The sequence below is a fragment of the Pleurodeles waltl genome, chromosome 6 (assembly GCF_031143425.1).
Source record: "Pleurodeles waltl isolate 20211129_DDA chromosome 6, aPleWal1.hap1.20221129, whole genome shotgun sequence".
Taxonomy (NCBI): Eukaryota; Metazoa; Chordata; class Amphibia; order Caudata; family Salamandridae; genus Pleurodeles; species Pleurodeles waltl.
This window is the reverse complement of record NC_090445.1, coordinates 1,429,020,369-1,429,047,324: the sequence shown is the minus strand read 5'-3', so window position 1 is coordinate 1,429,047,324 and position 26,956 is coordinate 1,429,020,369. Positions and strand designations below refer to the sequence as shown.

The following is a 26,956-nucleotide window of genomic DNA, read 5'->3' as shown; positions in this document are numbered from 1 at the left end:
GGGTCCCTGAGGGTGGCATAACACATGCTGCAGCCCCTAGGGACCTTCCCTGGCCACAGGGCCCTTGGTACCAGGATACCTTTTACAAGGGACTTAACTGTGTGCCAGGGCTGTGCCAGTTGTGGAAACAAAGGTACTGTTTTAGTGAAAGAAAACTGGTGCTGCGGCCTGGTTATCAGGGTCGCAGCACACTTCCAATCAAAGCTGGCAAAAAGTGGGGGGTGACCATGCCAACAGTGGCATTTTCCTACACGCCTGTAATCCCTGCGACACAATTTAGCACTCAAGTTTCAAAACCCAGGAATTATTGGGCACTACCGAACCATATAATAGAAGTCTGCTATTGGTTAAGTACCTCTGGTGCATTTGCTAGAAGCTACTTGGTACATCAGAGCTGTTCACCTTGATATAATAGAAATCTGCTTTGATTCAGTATAATTGGGGCATTTGCAAGAAGTTGCCAGGTACATGAGAGCTCTACACCTCGGTGTAACCGAAATCTACTATTGGTTTAGAAGATCTGGGACATTTAGAGTATGTCTGATAGTTCAGAGCTATATTCCTGGTAGTTCAGAGCTATATGGCTCAGGGTCAAGTATGTGTGATGAATGCAGTAAAACTGTAGTGTAATGTAGCATTCTTTGAGATTCTGTTCAGCTGAGAGTAGTGTTTTAACTGTGGAAGTATCGTTTTTTCAGATGTTAAGTACTTGGAACCTAGGAGCTGTTGACGTGGTGGTTAGGAAGGATTCCAAATGTTTGTTACGTTGAAGTGCACTCAAGATTTCTGGTTGAGGGAAGAGAAAGCTGTTGGGCAGGAGAGAGGTTAGCTGAGCTTTAAGTGGCCTTGTTAATTTGAAACATTGAGGGTACATTTCAAAGTGTGTAGTGAATAAGGAATAGAATCAAGCAAGATAGTTCTTGATTATCACTAATGAAATTACTTTAGAATTGAAAGGGTCTGAGGGTGCACAATAGATGGGCACAATAGCAGCTTTGGTAGGAATTGTTTCTGTAATGGAGTGGGGTTCAAACAAGGATGTAGATGGTACAGGCTTAGAGGTAGGAGTGTTTATGATGGATTTATTTAATGGGAAGACCGTCTCCTTATCTTTTGAGGTCTTGCGAGGTTTTGATAGAAGGGGCAATTTTGGTGTGTAACTGCTTGTGTGGCTGTAGCCTCCTTTTAGTATGCCCATGGTTCAGTAATTACAGTAAAGTGGAAGAAGGGAGTGAGCGTCAAAGTGTTTTGCGAAGTAAGATGTTTTATTGCAACAAGGGCAGTCATTTCTTATATAGAAGCAGTATTAGGAGGTACCTTGTGAGTTTCCTCAAACTGAAGAGGTTTAGAGGCTTTAAGTTGGTGAGGGTGGGTGCATTGTTTTGGTGGGAAAGGAGGGAATATAATAGTGATGGTGGGGAGATGTGCTAAAGTGGGTTATAGGGTGTAACGTTGAACTTGATGATGGTCGACCATGGACAATATTGTTCGAAGCAGAATGGAGCACATGGTGGAGTACAGCTTGGCACGGTGACATAAAGAAGAGAGTAGCACATTTGGAACTGAATTATTGTTGCTGTGATAAAAGTTTTCAATGACTCAAGAATGGTATTTGTGTGGTTACACATTCTGTGACCAGGTAAAAGGTGGACAGAAAGCACCATACACACTACATATTTGTAAAGCAGAGTGTAGCAGCACCCTTATAGTTTTAACTAACTCTTTTAGGTAGCAATTGCAAATTGTGTAGTGGTGTTTGTAGCGATCTCTACACAGTCATTTGGTATGTTCAGCTGTTAAGAATGAAACATGTCCTAGCAGTCGTCAAGGAAAGTTTAAGTTCTATTAAGGACATGGAACGTAGAAGAGATATGTCTGTCTGTAGGTTGCCACCAGACCCTCTGTGTTAGGCTCCTCCGAGTGGGCGCAGTTATGGCTGGGAGGGAATAATCCTCACCTCCTTGTTCTTAGTAGAATTGAACTTTCCTTTATGATTGCTAGGGAATGTTTAATTCTATGTCAGGACCGGAGGCGAGGATTATGCTTGTTCAAAGCTTATTAACAACCAAAGCTGCCATACCAATCACTGGTTTGAAATAAAATATTTTGAACATAGAATCCGAGGACCAGTCGGCCGCATTTAAAATATCCTCTATCCCCTAGAGAAAAGACTTTCGAAGCTATGGCCCCTGTGTCCGAATGGGCTCTGAATTAAGACTTATTAAAGCCTGCTTCTTGCATGATCCATCAAACCCAGTGAGCAATGGTGGGGGAGGACACTGCTTTGAAAGGTTTTGTGAGAGATATCAACAATTGGCACTCTCCCGGAGGGCGCTATTCCATTGTAAGTTGCTTGTACGCCTTCAAACAATGCACCACACATAGCTTGGGTTGTTTATCGAAACTTGGATAAGAGACAATGCGAGAATCAGTCTTTGTGCACCTATAAATGTGGAATACCACTCGTTAGGAGGGTAAAAATCTGCAAATAAATATCCAGGGCTCTGACCTCTGAAACCAAGCACAGTAGCATTGCCAACTTCGCAGATAGCTGTTTATGGGAAAGATATCTATTTCTCAGCCAGGAACAAATGAAATTCAACACTAAGTAAACATCCCAGAGCTCTGAATAATGAGGCTCTGGAGGCAAAGATAGTCAAATCCCCCGCAGCAGTTTACATACTAGGGGATTCTCACCCACTGGGGATCCCTGAATGGGGAAATGGCCTGCCGAGATAGCCGAGCAATATGAATTCACCGTCCTGTAGGCTAATCCTCATTCTGCTAATTCCGCCAAGAAGTTAATAACTGGCACAGTGTCACACCCCATGCAATCCTCACTGTGTTTACGACACCAACGCAGCCATCTGGATCACGCAGACCTGTATCGCTTTTTAGTCCCTTCGGCCCAGGCCGTGGTGAGCAGTCTCTCAGCTGCTTGTGAAAGACCTGGGACTTTCCATCTTTCCCGGTAATCCTCCATGCTGTTAGAGGTAGACAGCATTGGAAGTCTAGTGGATGGCTCTGACCCAAGGGATCCCGTAGGAATACCTGGAGCGTGAGGAAGATGGATTGGAAAATCACACAAAATTCCAGATGAATTGGAAACCCCACTTGAGATCTCCACACTGGCGTGATTAGAACCACTTCCGCCTGTTACCTGCGGGTCTGAGCCATGGTTCTCATAATCATTGCAAAAGGGGGGGGGATGCATATGCCTTTTCCTTTGACAACACGCAACAATTGGCACTCTCTTTGGTCCAGCAATGCACTGTGAAGGAGTTTGCCATCAATGCCAAGCAATTGATAAGCAGGGTTTGTTCCTCTGTAGACCATTTGCCCCGGGTAAAAGATTTGTCACAGCGCACCCTCCACCCGTATTTGCTGGTATCGGACTTGATGATGAAGTTTTGATCAGATCCAAAGATGTATCGACCTTTCTATACTTCCATATGGATCAGCCACCAGCGCATTTCCGTCTTCACTTCGTCATTGAGAGGAATCTGTTCCTAGTATTATAAACACAGTTCCGTAAGTTCAAAGGCTTGAGGTGCTGGAGGGCCCTGTAATGTAGAGGGTCTAAAAAAATAGCCTTGATCGAGGATGACAGTAGTCCCACTATCTGCGCCACCTGATGCAGCGAGGTGGAGGGCTTGGACAGTATTTTCCTTATTTGCCTGCGGATCTTGGATACCTTTCTGTAGGGGAGACTGAAAAGTTTGTCTACAGAGTTGATGATGAAACCCAGAAAGGTTGTCTGTCTGGAAGGGGTCAGCAGTGATTTCTGTTAATTTACAGTGAACCCCAACCCCTCCAAAAGGAGGATCAAAAGGAGGATCACGTCCTGTAGTTGGTCTTGTAGCCGTAAAGGACACTGATGCATGATGAGTATGTTGTCCAGATATAGAGTCTACAACCCAGAGAGCGCCGATTCTCCATCACGGGTTTGAGCACGTTGGTGAAACACCAAGAGGCAGAGCAGAGACCAAATGGAAGGGTTTTAAATTTGTACATAATGACTCTCCATTGAAATTGCAGGAACCGCTGTTGTGGAGGGAAGATAGGGACTTTGAGGTATGCGTCCTTGAGATCGAGGCGTACCATCCAGTCATTTGGGCATAACTAATCGCTCAGGAGGAGGAGGATCCCCTGCACTTTGAAAAGGTCATAAACCAACTGTTGAATTCCCGTAGGTTGACCACAGGGCGTTGTCCGCCGTCTCTCTTCTCCACTAGAAAAATATTGCTTAAAAACCCTCTGGAGTGCAGTTGTGAACAAACTATTGTCTTCTTCCAGAGAAGGCCGTACACTTCCTGATCTATCAGGCAGGCTTGATCCTGAAAAAAACCTAGAGGGCGTGGATGTGATGCCTGGACGGGAAACCTATAGAACTCTATGTGAAAACCTATCACTGTTTGTAACACCCAGACATCTAAAGTAATAACCTCCCAATTGTGAGCAAACGTGTCAAGCGTCCCCCATCCTCAGATGGGAGAGATCTGAAAACACTTAACTGTTGAGGTTCCCTGTGAGAAACCTTTGGAGTCGCCTCTGTAACCGCGGTCCCGATGGCCCCTTCTGGTAGGAAAGAGCTCCCCAGTTATGGTTGAGCCCTAGCCTCTGAGGTAGGATTGTCCTCTGTAGAGGCCTTGGATATTGAAACAGCCGGCCGATCGCCCCCCTACCTCGACCAGCCCCAAGGAAAAGGCAGGGCTGCAACACCTTTTTCAACTAGGTCTGCGCTTTATCCAAAGATGTGAAGGTGCCCACAAACTTGTCCAGCTTTCTCACAAATGGAATTGGGCTTGGGGAAATCGTGGGGCCAGAGAGCCACGGTCTAGAAGGGCCACCTCATCAGGGGAATCCCCCCTGAGATCCATCCACATCTGCCTCCCCTGAGGGTATTATCCCAGGAAGATATCCCACAGCACCCAGGGCGTCATCCGAAGCTGCTAATAGTGGATGGGGCCGGACGTTTGAAGAGGGCCTGCTTGACCCTGTCAAAGGCGGAGAAATCCATCCCCGTCTCAATTCTGCACTTCGGAGGGCCACTTGTTCGCCCCCCATCAGGGGATCTTTGCCCAGGAGTTGAGGCCCCAAAAGGCTCAGTGGCATCGGGCATGCATATGTCAATTGGAGCAGACGCTGTTCAAGCAGCTCAATAGAGGAGGACACAGTCCTCTAATGGATGCATCCATTGCCTCACAAAATTCAGAGTCCGTGGGAAGGACCGAAATGGTCTCTTCAACATAGTTATCATTCTCCTGCATTATGTTCTATTGCTGCGCCGGAGCGTGTACGCACGGACGTCTGTGTGTGTGTGAAACCCTGTAAGGGAGTGCAGGAATCGCAGGCACAAAGGCAAATCAATACCTGTAATATAGGGCCTCGGCAGGCCAGCAATAGTGTGCTATGCACAGTCGCATGGTGGGTCAAGCCCTGGGGCCCACTCCCCTTCTGTAGTTGGGGAAAACAAATGTCAACAGTGCCTGGGCCGGGCCCTCAAGCGGTGCGCATTCTTTTAAAAAATTGAGGAGGTACTGACCTGTCAAACGGGTGTTACCGCTTGCACTTAGATACGACAGACCCCACATTTTTGGGCGTCAGGGCTTCCATGCAGGAACGAGGGCAATTGAGGCAGGTCCGTTGCGTTCGGAGACGCACTTCAAAGTGTGCACACCTCCCTGTGTTACCAGCGGGACGCGGATCCTGCGAGTAAGCTGCCCTCTAAGGGCCGTCTGCCTTCACCACATTCAGCGGGCCCCGTAATTTATGTATGTGCTGCGATTGGAGCGGTGAAGATGTTCCTGTGGCTTGTCCGGGGGCAGTGCCCCATAATTTGACTCACTCACGCTGCGATTGACGAAACGAGAACTGCTAATTCAGGAAAAAAAACTTGAGAGTGCTTAGCTTGCCGCCGGAGCAGAAAAGAAAGAGGAAGTGGAGCGCATGACGAGGAAATACATGGTCTCTTACTCTGAATGTTGATATGTTGTTAACTGTTCGTTTTCCCTTGGAATCTTGGGAAATGTAATTTTGGTTTTAAATGCTGCTGTAGAATAAAGGTTTAAAAGATACGAATAATCCTCGCCTCCAGTCCTGATATAGAATTCAGTGCAGCACTTGGTACTTAATGAGAAATCTTTGTGTGTGCAGCTATTGCAAGAAACAGTTGTGTATTTCTGTAGTGTAGTGGTTCCCAACCTGTGGGCCGGGGACCCCTGGGGGTCCGCGAAGCCTCGTCAGGGGGTCCACGACTGCTTAGAAAATTTAATAATATTAGGTTTCAACTATCAGTAATGACTCAGTGGGGGTCCCCGGATTCCAATAATGAGTCATTGGGGGTCCCCAGGCTCCAGTATTGATAAAATGGGGGTCCACAGAAGTCAAAAGGTTGGGAACCACTGTTGTAGTGTTTACTCTGAGATGTTGACAACCTAAATGTTTGTACCTGCTTGGCAGATTTCATCACAAAAAACAAATATCTTAATCAAGTAATTGGTCATGTAATTTACACCCTGTGCAGCAGAAGTGGCCTTACTTTCTGCATAGTAATATAAACAATTGAAATACATTGGTCATTTACATTAGTTTGCATTTTGTACACTTAATCTATGAACATTAGCTGGATGATGGTCTGTGTAAGAAAAGGCTGCACATTGACAATAATAAAAAGGATAAATTAGCATATCTAGACCCTTGCACCCCAGTGGTCACTACAAATAAATATCAATAATTTTCTAGATAATATAGTACCAAAGATTTTAGCTTGATGCCCTTTCCTGAATGGCGGTCCCAAGGTGGCCCAAGAAGTCCAGAAATTCTGTTTCCAAGTGCCAAGAGGCTACCTTTACCCCTCATCTGAGCCTGCAGGAGAGATTTCACTACAATAGTCCCTGGACCAGCCTTATCAGACTAGGTATCGCACTCAGGCTTACTTGAACTCTGATAGTTTGCATAGGTGTGCAGCACATTGCTGATTTACTTGCTAACCAGATTCAAGAAGGTAATGCACATGCCCCTTTTCCTTACTGGTCTGTTGACAAGATTCCCCCATGGATCAGAACGAAGACTGAACCACTCTGTTGAAAAGATCTACCCTTCCTGGACTCTGTGTGTTGACCAAGATTGCTAACTAGTAGGAGCTGCAAGACACCTGAATTTTACATTCTGGGAACACCCTAGTTATAAACAAGATATATAAGCAATTTTTTGATGTAAAAAAGAAAATCTGAAATAACACAAGCTCTGAGAACTGAGGTGCACATTTTTAAATGTTTTAACAAGGTTTCCTCCAGACTGCTTCAATTTCTATTGATGCTGCTGTAGTTCTAGTAGTGAGTGAAATCAATTAGTGATTACAGACAGTAATGTAACTGTCCTCCATTTTGACACATCAGTATTCAGATAATTCCCAGAGAATAACATTTCTCCCCTGTTTCTTATGAGTGATGATTGTGAACTTCCGACTGTGAACAGGATTTACAATCAGAAAGGTTGTTTCAAACAGCAGCGTGACAGACTTAATGTTCGTCACAAGCACCAGGGGTGTTCAAGTGCTGTTTTTTTTTTTTTTTTTTTTTTTTTTTTTTACTAAGTAACAACTTTAACAGGCCATTTTGTCTTTAGTGATACTATGATAATTATGATGTACTGTATCTAATCTCAACCAGGGCACTACCTATTTGATTCAGGCCTTTCCTGCACAAACAATTGGTTAATCAAGATGGCTTTTTCTGTCACGTTTTTCTCTGATTGTGTACATAGCATTCCATTTAGTAAAGAACACCTGCAATTGCACCTTTGATACAGCTGCACATTTGCTACAATTTCACAGCTCTTGGGTTGAGCCTGACATTTATGACAATCTGCAACATTTATCACTATATGTTTATCTTTGTGTCTAAAGACAAACAGCTTTTTACTGTATTGGATGCAGAAACAACTTTGCTTGTTTGTTTTTTTCATTTATAAGACTGCTTTACAGCACCTACCACCCGTGGGCTAGGATGCACTTTATCCTTTTCTTAAATCATAAAATAAAAACTGTTTAGAGAAAGATGTATTGTAATAAAGTTATCTTTACTTTGGCTGCCTCTTGAAAGTACATGTATAACAGTAAGTCTGTTTTCTTGACAGATTCAGCAAGTTTGGCATACCAGAGAGTACAGAAAGTGGATTGCACTTCACAGAGACCAGTGCTTCTCCTGGGTCCACTTGTTGATGCTGTGAAGGACATGCTGGTTAAAGAGTCACCTGGGAAATTTTGTCGGTGCCCTCTTGGTTAGTAGTCTTGTTTTCTTTTCTACTTTTTTTTTTCTCTCGGTTGTAAGGTCTTGTCCACACACGATTCTCCATATAAGGAAACACTTACTCGTTAAATGAGAGGGTCAGTCAGGATCACTTCCTATCTGTAGCTTCCGATTGTTTGTGAAGATTTGGGTGCCACCTTTTCTTTCCAGGTTGCATTTGGGCAAATACTATGTTTGAATGCAACTGGTCCTTCCTGATTTTCATTTATAGATGACTGCATTACCTGTACTGCCATCTGAGATTTCGAGCTCCTGGGGACTCCAAACTTTTCTGTTCATTATGCCTCGGAGTAACCCTATTTCCTTCTGGTATGGCAAGTCAAGAGTGAAATCTGCATTGGGGAAGGGGTGCATGCTTCTGTGGAGAACTATTCTAATTTAGATTAATTCATCTAGCACACTGTTGGGCAGAAGTTTGGATTCTTCAGCATGGTGGCAAATGATATGGGTAAAAAGGTGCAACCTCATCGTTACCCTGGGAAAGTTTGCAGGCGTCGTTGTTGTTTTTTTGTTTGTGTTTTTTAACCAAAATACACTCATGATCCTCCCATCATTCTTAGACTGCTTATGAGACATGAATTGACAGTTGGGATTAACAGTGTTGGAATTTGTCTATCAAACCATGTAGAAATAGTGCTGCAATTGAGGATTTAGTGATAAGCTTTAAATAATAACCAGTTATATAAAGATTAAGTAGGAAGAGGTGTGAGTAGTTCCAAACAAAATTTCATCCATACGTGGTGTGCACAAGAAGGATTAGGAAGAAAGGAGTTGCCTGTATAGGAGCCTCTTTAACTGCCTGAAAATATAAGTGGCCCCCACAGACTTTAAGTTATGATATCACTCCATCTGTTTGACTACTTCAGCTACCCTTCCATTGTACAATAGCAACCTCTAATTCTTATAAACTTTTGTGCATCTCTGAGCCATTTCAAGATAACATATTTTAGCTACAATTATCAAACAACTTTTCAAGGGGTTGAGCAGGATGTATCTTCCTATAAGAATGAACGTCCAGGCTGACCATGCCAGTTATCCTGTTCCCAGAATGGGTATGTAGGAAGCTGGCTTTGTATATACTATATCAAAATGAGATATAGTGTGCACAGAGTCCAGGGGTTCCCCAAGAGGCTTGACAGAGGCAATAATAGATAATACTAATTTGTGGTAGTATGGTCGAGCAGTTATGCTTATCAGAGAGTAGTGTTAAGCATTTGTTGTACACAAACAAGCAATAAGTGAAAACACACACTCAGTGACTTAACGCCAGGCCAATAGGTTTTTATATGGAAAAATATATTTTTGTTAATTTATATTTAGAACCACACAATTAATTTAGCAGGTAAGTACATCATTTGAAAGGTACTTTGCATAGTAATAGTTAGGACTTTGAATCAAATCAATATTGTGCACAGTTCTCATTAAAATGGCAAAAAGCTATTTTAAAAGTGGACACTGCAATTCTCAACAGTTCCTGGGGGAGGTAAGTAAAGTAGAGATTCTGAGGTAAGTACCACACTTTCAGGTTCAATCTTCATAGGTAGCCCACCATTGGGGGTTCAAGGCACCCCCAAGCACCCAGCACCAGCAACACAGTCAGGGGCAGAGATCAAACAGGAGCCAAAATAACGTGGGTGTCTATGGAGACAGTGGGTACTCCGGTTCAGGTCTGCTTGCAGGTAAGTACCTGCGTTGTCGGAGGGCAGACCAGGGTTTTTGGAGGAGTACTGGAAGGGCCCCAAGTGTGCACAAAAACCACACCCTCAGCAGCACGTGGCGGCTGGTCGCACGGTGCCAACAGGGCGTCGGATTCTCAATAGAACTCTACGGAGGGACCCGGGGGTCACTTAGGCGCTGCAGGCAGGGCACAGGGGGTCCTCTCAGGCAAGCAACCAACTGGGCAAGGATGAGGGCAGCCTGCTGGTCGTTGCTGCACCGGTGGCCTGTTTCTCAATGGTCTGGGGGCTGCAGGTGCAGTGCTTCTCCAGGCGTCAGATATCTTCGTCCTAGGCAGTCGCGGTCAGGGGGTCCTGGGGATTCCCTCTGCAAGTGTTGTAGTGGGGGTGCAGAGAGGTCAGCCCAGGGTGGACCCGTCGTCGGAGTCTCCTTGGGGTTCTCTCTGGATAGTTGGTTTCTCTGGACATGGGCCGGGGGCGTCTGGTGCAGAGTAGTTGGGGACTCACGCTTCTGGAGTGAAGTGGGAGTCCCTTTAACAATGGATGTCTTATCTTCTGGTTGGGCAGAACCGCTGCCCACGGAAGTTCTTGGTCCTCGGTGTTGCAGGCAGTCCCCTGGAGGCTTTTCAAGGGTCACTGGTCCTGTAGAACGCGTCGCTTTTCGATTGCACGGTCTTTGAAGCAGGAGACAGGCCTTGTAGGGCTGGGGCCAAGTCAGTTGTCGTCTCTTCATCTTCTCTGCAGGGTTTTCACCTCAGCAGTCCTTCTTCTTGTGAGGTCATCAGGAATCTGAAGAGTTGGGTTCAGGGTCGTCCCTCAATACTAAATTTAATGGTGTGTTAGGGTCAGAGGGCAGTAGCCAATGGCTACTGTCCCTGATGGTGGCTACACTCTGCTTGTGCCCACTCCCTCTGGGGAGGGGGCACACATCTCTATCCCTATTGGTCCTAATCCTCCCAAGCATAATGGAGGATTTCTCAAGGAGGGAGTCACTCAGCTCTGGTCACCTTAGGGGTGGACCTGCCTGAGGGGTGACTCCTCCTTGTTTTTCTCATTATCCCTCTGGACTTGCCGCCAAAAGTGGGGGCTCGTCTGAGGGGCAGGCATCTCCACTGGCTGGAGTGCCCTGGGAGCATTGTAACACCAGGCCTGAGCCTTTGAGGCTCACCACTAGGTGTTACAGTTCCTGCAGGGGTGGAGGTGTGAAGCACCTCCACCCAGTGCAGGCTTTGTTTCTGACCCCAGAGAGCACAGAGGCTCTCACCCCACGGGGTCAGAAACTCATCTCTCAGTGGCAGGCTGGCACAGACCAGTCAGTCCTGCTCTGAAGGATTGGGTAAAATACATGGTGTATCTCTAAGATGCCCTCTGTGTGCACTTTTTAATAAATCCAACACTGGCATCAGTGTGGGTTTATTATTCTGAGAAGTTTAATACCAAACTTCCCAGTATACAGTGTAGCCATTATGGAACTGTTGAGTTTGTTCTGACAAACTCCCAGACCATATTCTTAATATGCCCACAATGTACTTACAATGTCTAAGAATGGACGTAGACACTGTTTGGACATATTGCTCATGCAGCTATGCCTTCATCTGTGGTATAGTGCACCCTGCCTTAGGGCTTTAAGGCCTGCTAGAGGGGTGACTTACCTGTTCCACAGGCAGTGTTTTATGTGCATGGCACCCTGAGAGGGATGCCATGTCGATTTTGCCTTTTTCTCCCCACCAACACACAGAATCTGCCATGGCAGTATGCATGTGTTAGGTGAGGATTTGCTTAGGGTGGGTGGCAAAACACATGCTGCAGCCCTTAGGGACCTTCCTTGGTCATCACAGGGCCCTTGGTACCACTGGTACATTTTACAAAGGACTTAACTATGTGCCAGGGGTGTGCCAGTTGTGGAAACAATGGTATATTTTTAGTGAAAGAACACTGGTGCTGGGGCCCGGTTAGCAGGGTCCCAGCACACTCTCGGTCAAGCCAGCATCAATGTCAGGCAAAAAGTGGGGGGTAGGGGTAACTGCAACAAGGAGCCATTTTCCTACGGGGTCTTATTGTCCCAGACGTTTTCCTATATTGTCCTTTTGGTTGCGGTGCTGCTAGTGACTAAGGATTCTCCAAACTACAAATCTGGTGCTCCCCAGAGAGATCCTCTCTGTTTCCTGGCACAGGGGAGAGTTTAAACTGACATTTCCTCCCCACTTGCTGACCACATACGTTTGTGCTTCTGCTCAGCACTGGGTTGGCTACTGTTCTTGCTAGCTGGTTCCAGAGCCCAATGGAAAGTCCTATGTTCTCCTGATGTGTACCCTTTTTGTCTGTGGGCCCACCTCCAACTTCCTATGATGATCATGGCCCTTTACTGCCAAGATCTGTCCATCCTGAACACAATTTGTTGTTATAATATGTAAGTTCTTAAAATTTCTAGACCTCATAATCTGCTTATGATACTGAATAGTAGAGGAGGATATTGTATGTGTTGTTGGGAGCCTCAGGTTCCTTACGTTTCTCAAACAGTAATAAGAATAGCACTGCAACCCGCAAAGATAAGATTGATTGTTGACAGTGTATATTGATTGTGACTTTGCTAATTAGTGTAGAAACTTGTAACCTTTAATAATATTTTGTCTACTTTATTGAAGCTTTTTTTTACTTGACTATAACTTAGTGTATTTTATCTATTCCCAAAATTATCTCAGAAATGATGTTCTAAACACTGGCTCTCTAAACACAGAAGAAACTATGTAGCATGTTGTCAGTATTTCAAAGGTCATTGGAGTGAGTTGTAAATGTGTGAGCAGTTTCTGGTGGATACTTCTTGTCCTAGATTTCTCAACTAATTAATATCTCCCATGCAACAGACTGATTATGAAACCTTTCCCTAATAATACTTTTCTAGCACCATGTTGCGTCCACTACTACTCAGCCTTCTTAAAATGTGACATCATTAGGACAGATAAGGGGCAAACTGTCATGAGTGTGTGTTTATATCAGCCTCATTAACACTAGCCTTGATCTCTTCTTTCTGCTTCACTATTGAAATTGCTCAGCTTTTGAAAGTGCCCTAAAGACTATTCAAGAGCAGGAGACTGTTCTTTTTAGCTAAGGCTTACTGGTATATGCCAGTGCTGTCTCCTTCAGGTAACTCTACCCAAAAGACATCAGTTTCCCATGGAGGCTTCTCACAAAAATCCCAGTAGGAAAAATAAATTCTCTTATTTCTACATGACGTTTTCCCACTTCCAGAACTGTTCAGAGTCTCTGTGCTGTTCTATAATGCCGCACTTCCTCATTGAAGCTGAAACTGACATACAAAAAGATGAAACACAAACCACGCTCTAACCCATTGTATTTTTTGACCACTATGCCACTAGACCTAGAAAATCAGCCTTGATCCTGCTCCAAACACTCTCCTTAAGTACCCCTCTGGTCTGTTTTATGTCTCGGGACCTGACTCCATGCCTTAACAGGTTTCAGAGATGTGTTCTGCTTGAGACAAAGCCAGTGCCTTGCAAGGCTTCACCTACCCGCTCTGCCCAATTTGCTCCCCCACCAAAGGCAATTTTGCTGCCTTTTCCACCTTTTAAGTGGCATAAGAAAAGGTTATTGCTTGCTTCCATGATGAACGTTTGACAGAACATCTAAGCACCCAAAGATTCACCCTCTGTGGGATCCTGATTTGGTTGCTCTTCCCATTCCTGTTGAAAAATATGGTTATGCAGAGGATGATGACTCAGAGGCTAACAATCCGATCCCCTTTTAAAATATAGATGCTGTTTTATGCCTGAGCTGAAAAATGTAAGTGGCCTTAATGCTTCTCCTGAAGTGGCCTCCTTCAAAGGAAGGCTCTTCATTTATTTCAGTGTTACAAATAACAGCTTGAGGCATTGACATTGACCATTGATGGTGACAAATCTAATATATTTACTGAAATACTGCAAACCTCTTCAGTAGTATAAGAACCTGTGCTACTGTTCAACTATTCACTGTTGGAGCTAGTATTGGCTGTCTGAGAGAAACACTCCTGGTAGTCCTTTGGCAGATTGCATGTAGTCATAGACCTGTGCCTTGTGACTCGAAGTCTCTGTTCTCGCATCCCTTTCCATAGAGTCCTATGGTCCATCCATGCCTCCCTTTGCTGTGGCTCCTTCATCTGAAAGCTTTCTGCCTCCGGAGAGCGGGAAAAAATGATTGCCATCATTCTTTTTGATCATAAGAAAAGCTGTTTTCTGATCTGGTCCCTGATGGTTTGTATACTTCAAAACAGATTCTGAATCATGGCTTTGATTCTGCTGACAAGATGGCTTGATCAATGGTCACACTGTCACAGTTGGCCACCATCCTCTTTTATGTCCCACTAGCTTTCTGGAAGATGTCCAAGCGACCCTCATTGACATTCCCTTTAATGGGTAGCAACTGTTCTGAAAATGCAAACTCTTCTATTGAGTGGTTCAAAAGTTGGCAAGCTATGACACACCTGGTGGGACTGGCCTAGCTGGTGAAGCAGTTCAACCGCAATTGTAAAATTGGAGCTGCTCCAGTGTACAGTGCAAATGCCAAAGCACATGTATTGAATCTTTGGGGGCCCAGATGTGTCTTTCGGCCACAGCTGCCTCTCCAGTTTCTGTAATTTTTGCTGGTTTTGCTGCCTTAAAACCTCTTTGACTCCCTCTCTTTACATCATCAGTTTTGCACATGGAGTGAGGGTCTCCCATTCCTCCACTAATTGGAAGATCGTCACAACAGATCACTTTGTTATCCAGCTTATCTGCAAGTGCTATGACTTACCCTGCCACTACTGTTTACCTCTCTGAATTGCCCTCCTTCCACTGGCAAATTCAGTCCGACAAGTGCCTCGATCTTGGAGATGAGGGTTCTTGCCATGCTGGATAAACTGTCCGTAGAGGTAGTGTCGTTAGTGGAAAAGGGCTTAACATTTTTCTCCCTTTACTATCTTTTTTTAAAATTGATTTCAACACTGCATAACTTAACTTGCTTATAAAGCAGTAAAACTTTGCCAAATTCCAATCACACTGCCCAGGTGGGGTATTAGCCGTTCTTTTTACAGGACAAAATGAAAATGCAGTACAATCATAAGGTTGGATGGTTAGAACATGAGCTGCCAGATTAGCTTTACAAATCTGATCTGTCTGCAGATTCCTTATCTTTGAATTCTCCCCAGAAGTCAGACTGGATGCTAAAGATTTTCTTGGACAGTACAGTGGTGTCGATCAGCTCCTCGACTGTTGTTGCGCCTCTGAAGCACATCAACAGCAAGTCTTATCTTTCTGCACTAGCCAGCGCTTTTTGACTGGTCTTTTTTAGAATTTTGTCAATTTCTCTGTTGAGAATTTTTCCTGGTGTGTCAAGGATATCTTCTATGAACACAGGTTTCATGCCCTGCGGTTCCTGCTATAGTGCAATGTCCATGATGGATCATCACCTCAAGTGCTTATGGTGTTTGGACCACAACCGAGTGCTGGGACATGCATCCAGAGGCTTTAACAGAGCAGTCCTTACAGCTGATGGCAGCCCAGCATGCAGCTGCATGCGGGTTGATGTCTTGACCAAGAGGAAGGTCCTGGGACTAGTCACAGAGTCTGAAGTCATACCTTCCTACTCAGAGTCCTCCGGGCGATTGGGTAAGTCAAAGCACAAGAAAAAAGTAAGAAGTCAAAATGTTCTTCGACTTCTCCACGTCCATTGGTTGATGTGACAACGGATCATCATCATTCTAGGCCTTGTTCTTCAAAACCTCCGCTGACTCCATCCCTCTCCGAACTTCCAGGAGCTAGAGCGACCCCTGCCCAACTGAAAGAATTTTATGAAGCCATGCGCCTCCTTTTTGGGCAGTCCTACCCTGCTGGAGCATTTTCAGTCCCTGTGGGGTTAGAGGTGGCCCCATTTGGTTCTGCACCAGTCTCTTCCTCCTTGGCACCGATGGGCTCCCAGGCATCAAGTCCTAGATTCGGACTGGTTGTACCACCTCGACCATCCCTGGCACTGGTCCCGATGACGACACTCCGAGCGCCCACTGGCAGCACCATCCCCATCGTCAACCCAGACTCTGACACTGAGCAGGATGGGCGTTGTCCAACTCTGACATTGGCAGGAGCTTTGCCTCCTCGTTCAGATCCTGAGCCCTGTTTTTTTGGGCTAGGCCTCGGCGAAGAATTAGTGGGTTGGGTCACTGTACCCTTTAGAATGCCAGCCCTACGAAGGTGAAATAGACTGGCGTGAGGACTTGGGTGAAGACAGCTAACTGGACACATCTCCAGTTACTGGCATGCTTTCTCCCACTATCCTAGCTATGGGGGAGGGAGCTTCCTATGCAGTGGTGGTGAGGAGGGAAGCTGAGGTCCTGGACCTTCAGCTACCCTAGGGTGGCCATCAAGACTAATCTCTTTCCAGGGGTGCTGCAACTGGGATTTTGCACCTCAGAACCCCTTCTCCCATTCGGTGATGCCCCCACTGATGTCCTGTTGGGTACCTGGTCCAAACCCAGCACAGGGACTTATTTGGACAGGACAATTGCCCACCACCAGCTCCGCGCACCTAGAGACCCAAGTTTTCTGCTGCATCACCCCACCCCTGAGAGGTTGGTGGCCCAAGCCTCTACCTCCCAAGACGTGTTCCTCATTGGTCCCCCATATGGGAAATCCAAAAGGTAGAATTTATTTGGGAAGATGATGTTTTCTTCCTCCAGCCTTGCATTGCGGTTTGTGAACACCGCATGCCTTTTGAGCCATTATCCCCACACACTGTGGGATACTGTTGAAGTGCTGCCACCAGTCCAGATGGCGGTTTGGGCTGTACTCTCTCAGGCTGTTGCAGACAGGAGAAGACGCAGTGAAGTTCATGATCCTTTGCAGAGTCAGCACGATCAACTTTCTAAGTAGAGTGGTTTCTATGACAGTGGCCCTGAGGCTGCGTGCCTGGCTAAGGATGTCTTCCTTTTAGGAGAATGTGCAAGCTCTCTGATAGACATGCCCTTCAGTGGCATCTGCCTTTATGGAGACAAGGCATATTCGGCGCTTGATTGCTTTAAGGGTTCTCGTGCTATGGCCAAGTCCTTGGGGCTCGCAGCAGCCACTCTCCCCCACCCCTAGTCTGCCTTTTGTCCCTTTCATGGATACATAAGGGGTTACCAACGATGCCCATACCCATCCACCTACCGTGCCCTGCATGCTGAACAGCCTCTGCACAGCTAAGGGTGTGAGACCCACCAATGTCGTGGGTCAGGTGGGCAGGGGTATGCTCAAGTCTGCCATGCAGCAGCCTCTAAATCCTCCTAGTCTGCCTCCCCCTACTAAGGACCAGTTGGAGGCAGAAGTTGCCTTCGGCTGCCCCACTGGCAATCCATTACTTCAGGCATGTGGGTTTTGCAGATAGTCTGAAGGGGCTACTCCCTCCTTTTTGAGTCTACCCTGCCATCCATACTACCATCTTATGATCAGATGACTTCTCCGCGTAGAAGTTGCTGCTCCTTTGGCCAAAGGGGTCAAAGAGAGGATTCCAATGCTAGACGTAGGCTGGGGTTGCTATTTCTGCTACTTTCTGGGCTCCTAGATGGACATGGATCTTTGTCCTATCCTTGACCTACTAGCCTTCAGTCTCTTCCTCAAGAAAGAGAAGTTCAAGATGCTCACATTGTCTCAGGTCCTGTTTGCCCTGGACACAGGAGACTAGATTGTAGTGTTGGATTTGGAGGACTCTTATTTTCACACCCCTGTCCTGCCTGCCCATAAATAATAATTGCGGTCCATGGTAGGCCACAAGCACTTTCAGTTCACCATGCTTCTCTTTGGCCTTACCAGCATCTCTCGGGCATTCACCATTGTGGATGGCAGTGGTTGCAGCTCATCTGTGGATTTCAGGGGTATCAGTCTACCTCTATATTGACGACAGGCTGTTAAAGATGAGCTCATCCCAGGCTATTGTCTCTGACCTCCAAACTAAGGCAGATCTCCTGCTTTTGCTGGGGTTCGCTATAAATGTGCTGAAGTCACACCAGACTCCCTCTCAGACGCTCTCTTCTGTCAGAGTTGTTATGGATGCAGTGCAGTTTTGGGCTTATCAGTCCGATTGGCGAGTCCAGAGTACTCAGGCCATGATACTGATGTTTCAGCCTCTATCCTGGATTTTGGTGATCATGAGACTGGAGCTCCTGAGCCTCATGGCCTGCATCTTGCTGGTGACACATGCCAGGTGGCATGTACAGGCTCTGCAGTGGGACCAGACGTTCCAAAGGGCGCAGCATCAAGGGAATCTCTCTAACATGGTCCACATCTCGGAGGGAACTATGAAGGATCTGCAGTGGTGGTTAACAAATCATGATCAGGCCAAATGCAGATCACTTCCCCTCCCTAAGCAGATCTGGCAGCAGTGACAGATGCTTCACTCCTAGGATGGGACGACCATTTCAGAAAGGTCTAAATCAGAGGAATCAGGTCTCCGGGAAGCAGAACTCAACATGCTGGAGCTCTGTGCGATATGACTGGCAATGAAAGCCTTTCTTCCCTCTATCAAGTAAAAAATAGTGCAGGTGTTCACAGACAACACCACCGCAACGTGGTACTGCAGCAAGCTGGGTGGGGTGTGGTCGTGGACTCTGTCAGGAGGCTCTGCGCCTCTGGACTTGGCTGGAACAGCAGGGCATATCCCTGGTGGTTCAACACCTGGCGGACTCTTTGATCGACTGGGCCCAAGTTATCCTTGTGGCTCCGGAATGGACAAGGAGAGTCCGGTATCCTGAGCTGTTGAGCAAGTCCATCGATCCTCCGATCAGACCGCCCCTTTGGGAGGACCTTCTGTCACAGCAGCAGGGGAGAGTTCTCCACCCGAATCTGTCCAGTCTCTGCCTTCTTGTGTGGCGATTGAGCAGCGACAGTTGACAGATTTCAGCCTTCCTCCAAAAGTCTGTGATGTTATCTTGGCAGCCAGGTGTTCCTCCACTAAGACAGTATATGGCTGCCACTAGAAAAAGTTTGTGGTGTAGTGTGCAGAAAAACAAGTTGATAACCTTTCTGTCTCCCTTTCTCAAGCTCTTTTTTTTCATTCTTTTTCTGGCCAAGCAGGGCACTGCTCAGGGTACTCTCATGGGCTACATTTCTGCTATTTCTGGTTTTCTGCAGTTGCCCCCTCTTCAAGTCCCCTATTGTAATAGGTTTCTAAAAGGTTTTGTTCATCTCTTTCCTCCTTCGCCATTTATCATGCCTCAGTGGGGCCTTAATCTTGTTTTGACTTTTTTGATGTGTGCTCCTGTTGAGCCTCTCTGTAATTGTCCCCTCTGGCTCCTTACAATTAAAACAACTTTCCTCAGGGTGATCACATTTGCCTGAAGAGTGAGTGGGCTTCAGTCCTTGTCATCCAAGCTTTCTTACCTCATCATCTATCCTGACAACTTGATGGTTCGCAGAAAAGCCTCCTTTCCAAAAGTGGTCACTCCATTTCATGTAGACCAATCCATCACTCTGCCTCTATTAACGTTTCGTCACATCCCTCTAAAGAAGAGGAGGGGCACCACCCATGGACCCAAAAAGACAGTTGTCATTCTACCTCGATCGAACTAAAGAGTTCCGGGTGGATGATGGTCTCTTCGTGGGATATGTTGGCGCGAAGAGAGGGTCGGCGGTGGAGAAAAGGGCGATCTTCAGATGGGTCGTACTCTGCATTAAGATCTGCTAGGCACTGGCCAAAAAGCACCTCCCATGGCTGTGGTGGTACCAAGGTCCCTGTGACCAGGGAAGGTCCCTAAGGGCTGCAGCATGTGTTGTGCCACCCTAAGAGACCTCTCACCTAACACATGCACACTGCCATTGCAGATTGTATGTGTTGGTATGTGGGGAGAAAAAAGCAAAGTCAACATGGCATCCCTCTCACTGTTTCATGCCCACAAAATACTGCCTGTGGCATAGGTAAGTCTCCCCTCTAGTAGGCCTCACAGCCCTAAGGCAGGGTGCGCTATACCACAGTTGAGGGCATAGCTGCATGAGCAAAATGCCCTTATAGTGTCTAAGGCCATTCTCAGACTAGATATTGTAAGTGCAGTGTGGCCATATTAAGTATATGGTCTGGGAGTTGGTCAGAACGCACTCCACAGTTCCATAATGACTACACTGTTTACTGGGAAGTCTGAGGCCAGTGTGGTATTTAATAAAAAATGCACACAGAGGACATCTTAGAGATGCCCCCTGTATTTTACCCAATCCTTCAGTGTGGGACTGACTGGCCTGTGCCAGTCTGCCACTGGGTGTCAAGTTTCTGACTCCTTGGGGTGAGAGCCTTTGTGCTCTCTGAGGCCAGAAACAAAGCCTGCACTGGGTGGAGGTGCTTCACACCTCTCCCCCTGCAGGAACTGTAACACCTAGTGGTGAGCCTCAAAGGCTCAGGCTTTGAGTTACAATGCCCCAGGGCACTCCAGCCACTGGAGATGCCCAGCCCCCGGGCAAAGCCCCAATTTTGGCAGCAAGTTTGGTGGGAAAATTAGGGAAAGCAGGGAGGAGTGACCACCACAGCCAGGACAACCCCTAAGTGTCCAGAGCTGAGGTTACGCCCTCCCTGCAGAATCCTCCATCTTGGTTTGGAGGACAGGGACCAATTTGGATAGGAATGTGCCCCCTCTCCCCAAAGAGAGTAGGCACAAGGAAGGTGTAGCACCCCTCAGGGACAGTAGCCATAGGCTACAGCCCTCTGACCACTAACACGCCCCTAAATCTAGGATTTAAGGGCCTCCCTGAACCCAGCTCACCAGATTCCTGACAACCTCACAAGAAGGACTGCTTAGCTGAAACTCCAGCAGAAAAGAAAAGGAGACAACAACTGACTTGGCCCCAGCTCTATGGCCTGTCTCCTGCTTCAAAGAACCTGCAAAAGAGAAGCGACGCGTCCTGCAGGTCCAGTGACCCCTGAAAAACATCCAGAAGACTGCCTGCATCACCAAGGATCAAGAAACTCCTGTGGACTGCGGCCCTGTCTAAAAGAAAAGAATGCTTCTATGGACTCCCAACTCTCTCCATAAGCGATAAGCGTGAGTCCTAACCAATCTGCGCCTGATGCCCATGGCCCGAGTCCATGTGGCCCAACCGACCAGAGAGGACCCCCAGGTGACAGCAACCAAGTGCCCACCCTGGGTTGACCTATCCAGTCCTCCACGACGACACCTGCAGAGAGAATCCCGAGGACCCCCCCTGACCACAACTGCCCTGGACGAATATAACTGCCGCCAAAGGACCCACTGCACCTGCAGCCCCCAGACCTTGGAGAAATTGACATCCGGTGCAGCAACGATCAACAGGCGGCCCTCTTCCGTGTCTGACCGGTGGTGTGCCTGAGACGCCCCCCTGGACCTCACCTGCAGCGCCTGAGTGACCCCCAGGGCCCCCTCATAGTGTTTCATTGGAACCCAACGCCCTGTTTGCACCCTGCACGCGGCCGCCCTAGTGCTGCTGAGGTTGTGGGATTGGTGCCTACTTGAGGCCCCTCCAGTGCTCTCTCGTGAACCCCCTGGTCTTCCAGCTGAGTCGCAGGTACTTTCCTGCTGGTAGACCGAATTCTGAGTACCCCCTGTCTCCATAGGAGCCAGCTTTAAAATTGCTTGACTTTGACCTCTGCACCCGACCGGCCCCATGTTGCTGGTGGTGGGTGTTTGGGGTTAACTTGAACCCCGAACGACGGACTACCTAAAACCCGGAGACTGGAACTGTAAGTCATGTACTTACCTCTAATACTGTACTTTACTTTCTTCCCCCAGGAACTGTTCCGAAAATGCACTGTGTCCACTTTTAAAATAGATATTCTGTGTTTTCTTAACTGTTTACTTGACTAAAGTGAAACGTTACATTGATGTCTATGCTAAGTACCTACCTACAACAGTATTTACTTCTGAACTGAATCTTGTGGTTCTAGTAATAAAGTAACAAAAACATATTTTTCTATTAAAAAAATCCAGTTGGTCTGGATTTAAGTCATTGAGTGTGTTTCTTCTATTGTTTGTATGTGTACAACAAATGCTTAACACTACCCTCTCATAAGCATAATTGATCGACCACCACCACAAATAGAGCATTAGTATTATCTATTATTGCCTCTGGGGAACCCCTGGAGCCTGTGCACACTATATCTCAGTTTGATATAGTATATACAGAGCCAGCTTCCTAAACGCACAAAGACTATTTTTTATTAAACTTAAAAAATCCATATCTCAAAAAGTATTTAAGCAATTTTGATAATCTTGGCCTTAAAATTACATAAAAATCTAAGTATTTTTATAAATTGGTCTCAAGTCATTCCTTTGAGTGTGTGAGTTGCAAGATTGATACTGTGAGTACAACAAATGCTTTGCTCTTCCACAAAATTGACCTAACTGCTCGACTAAGCTACCTTAAAAATGAGAGCATTAGGTGATGTAGTTTTAACCCCTGTAAACCAATGTGTGGTTGCCTGAACCCCCTGCACAGTGTGCCTAGTTTGGCACACGTCATGGAGGGCCAGCCTTCTTCAGTGCATTAAAAGTGGCATTTTTTGTTGTTGTTGTTGTTATATTGTGTTTTGTCTGAGAGTGTTTTTTAAATTGGTTTATGATTGCACAGTTACAGTTTGGGCAGAACGTTCTAGCATGAAAATAACATTTTATTGCAAAGTGCTTTTTTTGCTTGTTTGACCTCTCCTATTGTGCTTCCTCCTGTAGCTCAATGTATGCATCAAAACAAAGATTTGATGCGTTGTTGCGTCTCTGAACTTTGAAACATGCATTTTTGCATCATGTGCGTTTTCTCTGGATTAGAAATGTAAAACAGCATAACAATATTTTTATTATAATCGTTCTTATTTTGTCTCCCGCCTGTTTTTGCTCCCTGCTGTTGCTTTCACTTGCTTGTTTTCTTTTAGTTTTCATTATCTCCCCTTCAACCTTTTGTTGCAGAATAACAAGAAGGTACAATGACAGGCCGTACCATACCATACAATACAATGAAAGGCCATAACATACGAAACAGTGCTATCCAATGACAGGCCGTACCATACCGTACTAAACCATGACAGGCCATGCCATGCCATGCCATACAGTAACATACCATACTGTGCAGTAACAGACCATACCATATTTTGCAATGACAGGCCTTGCCATCTTGGACAAGACAATGACAGGCTATACCATACTAGACATTGACAGCCACACCAAACTAGACAATGCCATGCCATACCATACTGCGCAAACCAATAATAGGTCATACCATACTAGGCAATGACAAGCCCAAGGGGTGGCACAGTACATGCTGCAGCCCATGGGGGACCCCTGGTGTACCAGGGTCCTGGGTACCTAAGTACCATATACTTGGTACTTACATGGGTGCATCAGTATGCCAATTGTGGGGTGTAAATGTTACTCTACAAGTAAATTAAGGAGAGAGATCGCTGACACAGGGTTCCTGGTTAGCAGGATCACAGTGTATTACAGTACAAACATACTGACACCGGGCAAAAAGTGGGGGCACTATGCCAGGAAGATGCCTTTCCTACAACCATACAGTGCCATGCTAAACAAAGACAAGCAGTGCCATCAGTTCTATCCAATGAAAGGCCACACTATACTTTATCATATTATACCATACTATACAATGACAAGCCATGCCATACCTTAATATACTGTGCAGTGACACACCAAACCGTACATGGTTTCATTTAAAACTTTAATTTGGTTTGTAAAGCAAATACTTTTTTTTCCAGAATAAAATAATTGACTCAGGGGCGGGGAGGGCATTAAAATGGTTTATTTTTAGCTGTCTGTTTGTGAAAGACCTCTTGTGTACCATTCCAAAAACCTACAGTGGGTTTAAAGCATGCCCATGTTTGCCTTCAGTTAGCTCTATTGTCAGTCTCATTTGCTTGCTTTTTATTAGATCTCTGCTATGACAGTGCATGCGCTATGTCTTGTGAGACATTCCGTTCACTGAAAGGGGACTTAAAGCCTTACCATTGTTTACCATTGGTTGCTTTCATCATCACTCGTATTTGCTGGCTCCTGTTTGGTCAGCTCATGGTCGCTTCACTTACTCTTCAAATGTTTTCCATCCATTAACGCGTGGCCCGGGTACTCCTTCCTTTCTTTGCGAGGGTCCTTCCTCTGGTTGCTCTTTCTTCCCTGGGCTACTTTTTAGTCTACTTACAGCATTCACTGAGTTCATGAGTTTGCAAGCCATCTCCCCTTCGCCCAGCTCCATCCTACATTGTTGCCCTGTTAGCATTGCTTGCCCCGTCCCAATCCCCTCTCCCAAGTTGTAGCTTGACCTTCTCCTCCAGTTATTGCTTCTACCTCCTCCCCTCTACCATCTCCCCCGTCTTTGCTTCCCCGGTTGCCCTACCTTCTCCTGTTGTGTAGCCATTTTAGTTATAGTTTTACACACGTTATTTTAGCAGACTAGGCCTGCCGCTGTGTACTTTAACCTAGACATATTTTATTCAGCCTTGTTTTATTATTTTAACTGTAGCCACATTTGCGGTCTTGTTTTATTTTCTCTATCTAGCTGTTCTTTGCCTAGGCCAGCACTGCGTTCTTAAACAATACATTTCTTTCATTTTGTGCTTTTCTCAAGGCTACAGTAAGATAGGTTGCTGGAAAAAGTGGTACGCTTTGTCTCTAATGTTCACAGAAACATACACACTTTTACATGGGTATTCTTTCTTGAAATATCAGCTTTTTTATTTAAAAAAACACTACTTTGACCCATGTACGTTAGAGGGAGATTCCAGCCAGATGACCACAGCTGTATGCTGATTGCTGAGCGCTTTGCTGCAGCTGCTTATGTAGACTACAGGCCTCTTGCTCAGGTATGAGGGATGATGTCTTCCAGGGGAACCTGAAGGGCAGAATTAGAGATTAACATGCTGTGCTCCAACATAGCCTAGGTAGGAGCTATTTTTAACGATCTTAGTGACAATATGATAGCGTTATTTTTATGTTTCACTCTCCTTGTCACAATTTTAATCCGGTCATGCTTCATCATCCTAGTTATTGCAATCCATGCTTTATTATCTAAGATGCAGTCATTTCAGTAAAACCTTATTGAACTATACTCTGCCTCTGAGTGTCCTTGCATATGTTAGGCTAATGCAACTGAGAGAAACAAATGAGATCTGAGTTACCACGATTTCCCTGAGGAGTCAGTTGTGTCATGCACTTGGGTGCCCAGTCATCCCTGCTCTAGGGTGGAGATGAGGCACTGCTACTTAGCCGGAACAAAACCCTGATTAGGCCCACAGGTGTCACTTGTAGTGGGTTCAGACTCAGTTCCCCACAGTGCAAGTGATTCTGCCGCCAAAATCCAGTAGTCTCATTAGGATAATGAGAGCCTACCGGACATGGCGCCGTCAACGTTTGGTCAGGCACTCATTTTCGGGTCCTCCTGAGTATCTCTGTCTCACTACAGGCAAAGACACCTCAGTACCATATACAGAGACGTCCGTGGTATTGAGGATTTTCCTCCCCAGCTGGGGAGTACCTAACTAACGATGTAGGTGGTTCAAGCTTGAACTGTAAAAGGATAATCCCCATTTGGTGTGCTTATCTCTGAACTGACTTAACATTCATCATGGCAAACCCGTAACAGGTTCAATTGCAGTCAATATGCGACCACCCCTACTGCACATTTATTGGCACATGGCCAAACTGCCCAGGGGGGTCCAGTCACATTTGTTGTTGAGGCTCGTCCAGCCTATAGAACAGACATTTGCCATTCTTGGGTCACATTTCCAGCAGCTGATGGGAACACAAATACATTTCATTACTATACACCTGCAAACATACCTGCGCAATACAGACCATATAAATATCTAGAAATACCTCTGTCTTATAAAGAACATAATAATTGGCTTGATCGCTCCCTACCCCATACAATTCTGTATGTTAGGCTAGGTCCTCTAAGTAATGATGGTCCTAGCTGGCCTTAATTAGTCACATATACACTGCACCCCGCTGCAGCAACCTTGATGGTAGCTGAAGTCCGTCTTTATATGCTGAGCTTACGGCAATATACAGACAATTAGTACGGTTTGTAATGCAAACATTAAATACAAACCCAGCACATGCTGCCCCGGCGCAACCACATACAGTAACGCCAGGCATTAATCCTGCGACTGTACATTCGATCATGGGTAAAGTACCCACCAAACGAGAAGAGATTCCGTTTTGGTTAGCTCAAAAATTAAATGCCCTAGAAGCAGTATTTCCCCGTATGGGACATCAGGATAAGCATAGAGTATTAATTATGTGCTTGCCATTTAGGATGGTTCCCGTAGTAGATAACTGCAATACTTGGGGCACGGTATATGCCATGCTCTATACTACCGCACACGCTACACCAACACTTGCCAATTTACCAGAAGTGTTGAAACACATTCAAGATGTTTACAGGGTTGCCCTGCCCTGGAACTGGGGGATCTAACTTATGGGCAAATTTGCCACTGTATCTTCAATAATATTAAGTAACCTTGAAGGGGAAGCAGTTGCACTAGCAGTGCGCATGCAACTCTGGGATGTTCCTCCACTGGATCAAGAATGTGAGCTGCCAAAGATTATCGCGGTCGCAGACCTACTCTGGTATTGGTTGAGATAGTCTGCGGGCCAGATCCACACAACCCCAGTTTCGGGGTAGATCTAATAAAGATTCTACCAATCAAGCTCCTGAGGGTTCTGAAAAATGCTGAGATTAAAAACAACAAACACCTAAAAAAGAAAGGGGAGAATCTCCGCATACGGAGACCCCACAGAATAGATATAATCTCAGAAATAGAGATACTATAAAAATGCTTGACAGATATCAATATACTGATACACGCCAATCTCGTTCCTTTCAGGGCTCACCGGAAAAATGCGGTGAGAGAGGTGGGCGGTCAGAGCGAAGAACAGAGTACAACGCTCTACAGAAGTTTCTGTTAAGAGAAACTTCCCCAACAGAAACCTCAATTCAA

At 45.9% G+C, this 26,956-nt stretch overlaps 1 protein-coding gene across 4 annotated transcripts in view; it reads left to right on the top strand.

Moving 5' to 3' along the window:
* Positions 1 to 26,956, top strand: part of DLG5 (discs large MAGUK scaffold protein 5) — a 1,179,851-nt gene that overhangs the window by 1,058,452 nt on the left and 94,443 nt on the right. For all 4 annotated transcript variants that reach the window (XM_069240807.1, XM_069240806.1, XM_069240808.1 and 1 more), the window contains one exon: positions 8,140 to 8,283. In XM_069240807.1, the coding sequence (XP_069096908.1) occupies positions 8,140 to 8,283 (144 nt within the window). The remainder of the gene's footprint in view (positions 1 to 8,139; positions 8,284 to 26,956) is intronic.